This window comes from Tenrec ecaudatus, chromosome 10 (genome assembly GCF_050624435.1).
Source record: "Tenrec ecaudatus isolate mTenEca1 chromosome 10, mTenEca1.hap1, whole genome shotgun sequence".
In the NCBI taxonomy this organism is placed as follows: Eukaryota; Metazoa; Chordata; class Mammalia; order Afrosoricida; family Tenrecidae; genus Tenrec; species Tenrec ecaudatus.
In genome coordinates, this window is record NC_134539.1 from 96,687,525 (window position 1) to 96,696,401 (window position 8,877).

General features: G+C 50.2%; 1 protein-coding gene across 1 annotated transcript in view; it reads right to left on the reverse strand.

Moving 5' to 3' along the window:
* Nucleotides 1–7,997, reverse strand: part of LOC142458618 (synaptotagmin-15-like) — a 14,227-nt gene extending 6,230 nt beyond the window's left edge. The window contains 5 exon segments of the mRNA XM_075559582.1: nt 940–1,082; nt 1,507–1,690; nt 2,675–2,836; nt 2,839–2,890; nt 7,953–7,997. Of these exon segments, the coding sequence (XP_075415697.1) occupies nt 940–1,082; nt 1,507–1,690; nt 2,675–2,836; nt 2,839–2,890; nt 7,953–7,997 (586 nt within the window).
* Nucleotides 7,998–8,877: the final 880 nt, after the last annotated feature.

Below are 8,877 nucleotides of genomic sequence, written 5' to 3' on the forward strand. Positions count from 1 at the left end.
CCATGGTGTCCTGAAAATATTTCAGTGATAAAATGGTGCCTCTTTTTCTTCCCCTTGATATTCAGTATTGGGTTGTTTGGGGGAAGGTCTCTGGAGGTTTGGGGAGCAAAGAGATGAGCAAGAAGTGGTTTCCATTCCCAAGTTCTGTCACGGCCAGTGAAGTGAAACTGGGGCAGACCCAAAGCTGTAAAATGTGGCATACTGGAACAATAACCAGAATGGGAACAATGATAGGTCGATGCCCTGCTATAAACGCCATCTCCATCTTAGAAAACAAGGGGAGCGTGTACATTGCATCATAATCAAATCTCGTAATCAACAGAGTCAGAAATAATGGTGCCCCATTCAAAGATGGAGGTCAACACGCTGCTTCAAAAGTGGTTGCTTATCACAGTCCTAGCAAGGATCCAGTCTCCTGCATCAGGATCCGAACCTGGTTCACTACACCTTGTCTGAGTTTGCCATTCAAGGCTGTTGACCAGCAATTTCCCCCATGCCACTTATTGTTCCAGGACACCAGTTTGTAAATTCAAGTCTCTTCGGAATTCACTGCCTCAGTCATGATTGAACTAGTTCACAGCCTTGTATCCATGGAAAAAGACCCAGCAGAGGTTCTGCCCAAGACACAGTTGGGTTACTTCTGTGAGCACCTTGGACGAGTGCTATTTAATCTTCCTGAGCTCTGTTTATGAATGTGTAGAAAGGGCGATAGGCCTTCCCAAGTCCCGGTGAGACCCAGCTCCAAAACGGCTGGCATCTGTGGTCCTATCTGGCCTGGGCAGCGGGACAGGAGGCACTGAGTACACGGAAGTCCTCGGGATGGTTTGGGCCCCGAGGTGCAGCCAGGCTCTATTGTGGAGCAAGGTCTGGTGAAGTGCTGAGGTCCACCGGGCCCCCAGAGCCCCTGAGCTCTGGACAATCATTGGCAGGAGTACTCACCGAGGTTGCTGCAGGAAGAGTGGGCCAGGAGCTCTGGGGCTGGGCTGGGGGCTCTTGGGGCCTTGACCCATTCTCCATTGCTCAGAGGCACCCAGTCTTGACCTTGGAGGGAAGGTGGTACTACAAATGGCACACCTGGTGTCCTGTGCAGAGGTAAGGCGGTTGCATGTAGGTCATCAGAAAGTGGTGTCCCCAATCCATAGGCATGTGAGGGATAGGGGCTGGAGAAGGAAAAGCCAGCAGGAGCCAGAAACAGGCTCACATCAGCCTTCCTCAAGCTCCTGTCTCTCACACAGCCAGAATCTCTAGAGTCCAAATCCCTGGTCGGCCATTAACTGGTTTGTACTACCTGGACCTGTCACTATGTCCTCTGGGCCTCAGTTTCCTCGACTGGAAAGTGGGCCTTGCTATGCCTGCCTCTTTGGTGGCAGTGAGGATCCCCAGGCGGTTCTTGGTGAGAACCACAAGCATGGTGCTGGGGCACAGAATGCCTCAGGGTGCCCCCCACCCAGCCCCAAAGAAAACCCTATAGAGAGGTCCCTGGAAGCTGCCCATATCCTGCCTCACCTGCTCTGAGGGCTCCTGTCCCCATCTCCACTGGAGACAGCTGTGCTGGCAGTGTCTGTGGTGCCGGGCAGCTCCTCATAGGTCAAGGTGGCACAAAGCTTCTTCCAGAAACAGCAGCTCACCCCAATCATCAGGAGCAGCAGCAGTCCCCCAATGATTCCACCGATCACCAGGGCCACCTGCTCTGGGGACAAAAAATCACCAGAAAGGTGACATCTGGCAATAACCCCTCCCTCCCAAGAATGACCTCCAGGAGCTGGATTTGGGCAACAATCCCAGCCCAGGGTTGGACCTCGGAGCCTCCTAGAGGCGGTGCCCTATCTGTCAGTGTCCTGCGGGCTTGGCCTCTCTCAGGACTTGGAGGGGCAAAACCCGCTTCCCTTGGGGGATTAGTGCTCTGGGCTTTGCCCTAGAAATTGGGAGCCCCAGACTTGCGTTTCTGGCTAAAAGGAAGTATTTTCTTGTGTTTGTGCACAAACTAAACCTTCCCTCACCGGAATCTCTGTGCTTGCTGGCTCCGGCTTACCTCTAGGGTAAAGGAGGCGCGGGTGTGGCTACCATGCACGCAGCACAGTAAGCTCAGGAGAGGAGGAAGCCCCGTATTTGTTTTCAGATCCCTGTGCTCTGGGGTCCTGGGACCCTAGGAAAGTCCCCCCTGGCTCACCCTTGAATTCTGCAACTTTCTCCAGCGCCCCTCCCCAATCCTCTTACGGTGAACCCATGCCTAGGAGAGGCGGTGTGGACTGCGAGAAAGAGGCAGTGGGTGCGAGAGAAGGGGAACTGCTATCTGCATTTGTACCCCCACATTATGGGTATCTGGGGCGCTCCCCAGGGTGCTCGCTCAAACACCCTGCCCTGCCTTCCCTGCCCCACCCCACCCCAAAAAGAACCCTCGTTCAGATTTAAGGGGATCTCCCAGCTTGGCAGCTTCCCAGATCCTAGTGGGGTGCGAGTGGTGCACAGGCCGGACCCCCATGCTGTCTGCACGAAGCTGAGCCTCACCTTCCACTCCACCCCGCACCCCCAGCCCGAGGCCAGCCGGACAGCGCAGGGCAGGGCCAGGGCAGGGCAGGGCGGCGGCCCCCAGTTGGAGGGCAGCACAGCAGGGGTCTCTCCAGGCCAGTGGCTGGGCTGGGGGCGGGCTGGGGCGGCGAGGACCCTTACCAGCCATTGAGTTGTTCAGGCGACGCCCCGCTCGGGCTCCGGATCTCTGCACCGCCGCCGCCACCGGGGCCCACTCCTTGGGCGCCTTGCAGCCGTCGGGCGGGCGCAGGGGTGGGGGGCGGTCCTTCGTTGAGCTGTCGTCCTATCGCCGCTCGGTCAGCGCCTGGTGGACTACGGGGGCAGGGACCCAGCGCCCGCCTCCCGGTGCCCCAGCCGGGCCCTGGCGGAGGGCCAGGAGGGCGCCCGCACAGGGGGCAGGGGCGCTCGGGGCGCCCACAGCTGGAGGTAGGCAGGATGGTGCGTGAAGACCACCCCCACCCTGCAGGGCAGAGGCAAGGCTAGCCGCCCGCAGGACGCCGTTCCCGGACCCCTGACCCCTTTGATCCAGGGAATGGCCCTCCCAGCTCCCAGGCCCTCCCCAAACCGAGGCTGCGCCGCCTCCAGGCCCAGCGCCGACCCCCTGCGGGAGGGAGCCGGCCCGGAGCCCTGCCCCGGCGCTGGCGCTGCCACACTGGATGCGCGCCCAGAGCGAGCAGCGAGCAGGGGACCCTTGCCTCCTCTACTCATCCTACTCCTGCAGAGGCGCTGGAGCAGGGGGGAGGTGAAGGGGCAGCCGGAGACCTGGAGGCGTCAGCAGGTGGCAATGGGACGGGGCTGGGTTGGTTTAGTCTTTAATGGTAGATTCTGAAGGCAGAGCACCGGAGCCTGGCTCTCCCACAAGCATGTCATAAAGAACTAGGCAGGTGGGACATCCGTCTGATTTTTGACTCTGTCAAGCCCTGGGTCACAGGCGGAGGGGACCTGGGGACCTGCCTCACCGGTCATGGATCACGGTTGGGAGCCCTCCGCAAGGTCAGTCTCCTCCAGGTAGTCTCCTCCAGGTTTCCTTCCAAACTTGGGCTAACCTGCCATCTGATAGCACCCCCTCACCCCCACCCCGAGGTGGGTTCCAGCATCTTTACCTTGGCTTCTGCGGGAGAGGGGGTGATGGCAGAGGAGGCCGAGCACCTCCTCTCAGAAATGGGTCTTGGATTCCCACAGCCTCCCCCTTCCTACTCCACCCAGCCCCGTAGGGTTGGATGCCCACTATAATAAAGGGCCACACATGGAAGGGCTTTACAACACAAACATACCATTTCACAGTTCTGGACGTCCTAAAGAGGTCTGCATTCCTTCTGGAGATTCTGGGGGTGGGGCGGGGTGCCTTGTCCAGCCTCTCCAGGCAGCCAACTGGTGCTCCCTTCCAACTCTGTAGGGTTTCAGAGGTCTCCCAGACAGAGTCCGTGACAGGTGAGGCAGCCTCCCATCCTCCTCTCCATGCAGAATCACAAGTTCTTGCCTGTCTCTCTGCTTCTGCTTCTAAATTCTTCATCTTATAAGGAACATTGTGTTTACATTGAACCTCTTCAGATCATCCAGATAATGTCCCCATCATGAGATACTTATTTAGTAACATCTGCAATGTTCCTTTATCATAGAAAGCCTCTAGAGCAGGGGTTCTCAACCTGTGGGTCACGTACGACTTCTTTGGAGGGTCGAATGACCCCTTCACAGGGGTCACCCGATTCATAACAGTAGCAAAATGACAGTTATGAAGTAGCAACAAAAATAATTTTATCGTTGGGGGGCTCACCACAACATGAGGAACTATATTAAAGGGTCTCAGCATTAGGAAGGTTGAGAACTACTGCTTTAGAGGAGCCAAACCAGTGAAGTGTTTGATATATACACATCTCATACATAGAAAGACAGAGGGAGAAGAAAAGTTTTATTTAAAGAAAAAGGACCATACAGTGGAGGCTGGAAATCCCAAATTCAGGGTTCTAGTATCAGGCCAGAGACTTCTGATTTATATGACTATAGGAGCTGATGAACCCAAATTGGCAGATCAGATGGCAAGCTGCTGGCTTAAGTCCCAAGAACTGAAGGTCAGATGAAGACCAGTTGGATCCAAGATCCAGAGAGTGAGCCTTGCTGAAATATCCATTTATAAGCTGAGACAGTTCATACACCCAAGAAACCCCCCTTTCAACTGATTGAACACTCAATTCAGATCTCTTCTTAGCACGGATTATATTTGATCAGATCTAATCATTGATGTAATTGATTGCATTATGTCAGATTTAGCCATGAGAACAATTATATTATATCACATTATGGAAAAGTAATCAGTCAAATCTGCCAAGCTACTGAGAATCATGGTCTAGCCAAGCTGGAACATGCATGGGCTATCACAGTTCGCCCCTTATCAACTGGCACCAGTATACCATTTAAACTCGAGGATAAGCCAACCCAAATATTAGCCAAGGCACCCAATTTTACCACAAAAACTGCATTAAAAATGTGCTGAAAAACTTGGCTTATACACGAGTATATATGGTATATCCCCTTAAACCATACTTAATCCCAAATAAAGGCAATTATAAGATTATTTCTCCTAACATGATACAACTAACATGCATACAACTAAAAATGAACTAGCCCCTTCACACCTTACATTCTATGGGTAATAGGATAATAGAAGGAAGAAAACAAAAATGTTGCACACACACATGTGAGGGGACTTGAAGTAGTTCATGATAAAATGGAATTAAAAGATAATGGAATTTTCCATCAGCTTTTCAAGCTCACATAACGCACAAACACACACACACAAAAGGAAGAAATACTCATACCAATAACAGTCGTCGTTTCTGCAACAGATCACGTGGTTATAACTGATATTTAGAACGCCCTTCCTCTAGCACTTAGTCCATACTCCCTTTGCCTTTCTCAAGCACCTCAGCGGTTTCTCTGTCCAGTGTGGTGGTGAGCCATCTCTTCATTCCTAAAGACTCTGAGTCATTAGTAGTCATGTCAGAATTTGGTTGCTATAGTTTTTCATTAATTTTATTCACAAGGCAGGACAATATTTCTAAAAGATGCCCTAAGAAATCTCCCATATTTCAGATAGATTTCCATTTTCTTCTTTACCACCATTATGCAACATAAATTCAATTTCTCCTTGATAATCAGAATCAATCATACTACCCAATTTGGTAATTCTTTTCTTTGCCTGTTGACCCGGAGGCATACGGAGCCTAAAGTGGCCAGGTGACATTCCTAACTTTCAATTCAGTAGAGTTTATATTGTGCTCCCAGATGGGAGCATTCCTCCTTTGGAAACTAAGACCTCTCAACCTGCAATACTTAGGGTTGTGGAGACAGGAAGCAAAACTTTTGTGACTGGGTCATTAAGGATAACAGTGAGTGGTATTACTCCTATTTCCACTGCTTGATTCCTGGACCCACGAATTCTGGTTATAAATTCTGGTTTAGCATATACGCTGCCTCTAAAGAATATTGCACCAATCCTACAAAGTATTGCCACCTATCTGGTACCCTAATTGTGTCTTTAGAAGGCTATTCCAGCTCCTTTAGAACGAATCCAAACCGGTAAATTCCATGAGCATGGGCCCATTGCCACACTTCATTTGCTATGAAGTGAATCTTTTGATCCGAAGTGATGCTGTGTGGGATACCATACTGGTGGTATTCTGCAAGTCCACAGATAGTAGTTTTGTCAGAAGCATTGTGGACGGGGAGGGAAAATCTGTATCCAGAGTAAGTGCCTTTCTCAGTAAAAACAAAATACTGCCTTTTCCATGATGGATGTGGGGCAATGTAATCAACCCACCACCAAGTTGCTGGCTGATCACCCCAAGGAGTGGTGTCATATTCGAAACTCAGTACTGGTCTCTAGTGGGAGTTTGGGAAGCCAACAATGCCTGTAGCCATGTTGGCATTGGTCAATGAGGTCCACGTCGCTGCCTCCCTCCTTGCTTCCGCAGCCACTTTGTCTATAATCACATTGGACAATAACAGAAGGGGCAGATCAACAGTCCAAGTGGCAGAGCAACTTGCCTGGCAGCCTGAACCTGTCAGAGAGCTCTGTCTTATTCTAAATTGTGCTTCAAAACTAGCAGATGCTTAATTTAATAAAGAGGTTGGAATAGCATACCTAAACAAGGGATATGTTGTCTCCCAAACCCAAAGAGCTCCACCAGGCATTGTGGCCCGAAACAACAACTTTCCCTTCAAGTTAGAAGGGAAGCAACATGTTAAATACAGCTATACCCCTAAAGAGTCGACTGAGGTGGAAGGTACCTGAATTTTTAATTTTATTTTTATTCCCACTCTGTAGCACAAAAAAAGGTCCAGATTCACTGATACTTCTTCCTACTAGGTCCAATCAGCATAATTTCATCAGTGTCAAATATGAGTGGGACATCTTGTGGAAGGCAAGTGATGAAATTTCCTGTGGACTAATGGTGAGAAGCTTGGCCAGATTCTATACCCTAAAGGGAGGTATTAATTGGCTCAAGCAATGAAATCGCATCCAGTTATAATTAGAGTTTCCACCTGGTTAAGTTTGCAGCAATCCATTGTTATTCTCCAAGATCCACCTTTGTTTTTCTGCACAGGCCAAATAGGAGAATTAAGTGAGGATGTGGTGAGAATCACCACCCCTACACTTGTCAATTCCTGATGGTGGCACTGGTCTCCGAGGTCCCTCCTGGAATGCACTATCGCATTCACTAGGCTGGGGCAGTTCCAATGGCTTCCACTTGGTCTTTCTAGAGTAGTAGCCCTTAACCCACATGTTAGCAATCCAATGTGGGTGTTTTGCCAGTTGCTGAGTATATCTATTCCAATGATTCATTCGGGAACTGTGGAAATTATTACAGAATGGGTGTCGGAACTCACGGGACCCATTGTGAAATGTACCTCAGCTAAGGCTTCATGAATAACCTAACTTCCATGTGCCCCACTCTAACTAATGGGCCACAGTGATGTCCTGAGTCTCCTGAAATGTGTGGCCATCTAGCACCAGTGTCCAGGAATTCCCTCGAAGTCGTGTTATTTCCTTTTCTTCCAGTGAACCCTTGCTGTCTTGAGAGGCTATAGATCCACTGGGGAAGACTGGGAGAAAGGTGAATGGTATACTATTTGGGCAGTGACGTGGGTTCTTCTTAAGTATACCCAGCCTCACCTTCTTTCAAGGAGCTGCGGGTCTATAAACGGGTCCGGTTTGGGAGTTGATTAAAGGGCCACGACGCGCACAGCAATTCAAGCTAGACTGTCACTCTCTTGACCTGGAGTTCTTCTGCTTGTTTACAGCAAGAAAACTTTTAGTAAAGTCCCCATCTATTTCACCCCTACTAGTCAATACACAGAACATGCGACTCGGATATTTACGGACAGCTTCTACCGCGCTGTAACCAGCCAGTCACCACACCCACCTTGTCTGTGTTGATGAAGTGCTGCCAGCTGACTGTGACCGCCATGGGGGTTAATCAGCTTCATGTTAATTAAACAACAAAACCTACTGCCCTTGAGTTGATTCTGATTCATATAAGCCCGTGGAACAGAGCCGAATGGCCCGCATGGGTTTCCAAGTCTGTAAATCCTTAAGAAGCAGATTGCCACATCTTTTTCTTACAGATGAGAAGCCTTTAGACAGCTTCTTCTACAGTTTCCCAGCCAGGTCTGACATTTTAGCTTGATTTAATGTAGTCGGTCTCTAATTCATGGCTCCGTGGAACAACCGAATCAATGTGATCGTTTTCTAATTTCTCAGCTGAAACTGGTTTAGAATCTGTGCTAGTGGGCCCATATCAGTAAACTCCGACCGCTCCAACTTTATGCTCCTTGCCCCATGATCCCACGCCCATCCTAGCCATTCCCACGTATAATCCCCAGGTTTCTTTGTATATATTAGGATACAAAAACAAGCAGTTTAAGAGCGTAGCAGACCTCTTTCGGGATCATATTTTGTGTTTCATCCCTTTAATTCTACTTATAGTCCTGGAAGTGAAATTAGCTGGCACGGGTGGATCCCGGGGGCTATTCAGAAATGTCTTGAAAGGCATCTGCCTCAGGCAGTATTCCAGGCAATGCCCCACTGAGACAAAGTCTCTCTTAGCACAGCAGGTTGATTTCATCAGCTGGGTTTGAAAGGAATAATGGATTTACTGGGCTTTGTTGTTGTTGGGCGCCTTGAGCGGGTTCCAGCCCATAGCGACCCTGTGCACGACAGAAGGAAACACTGCCCAGTCCTGCGTCAGCCTCACAATTGCTCTATGCCTGAGCCCATTATTGTCCTGGGTCATTCATCTCGTGGAGAGCCTTCTTCCTTTTTGCTGCCCCTCTACTTTACCAAACATG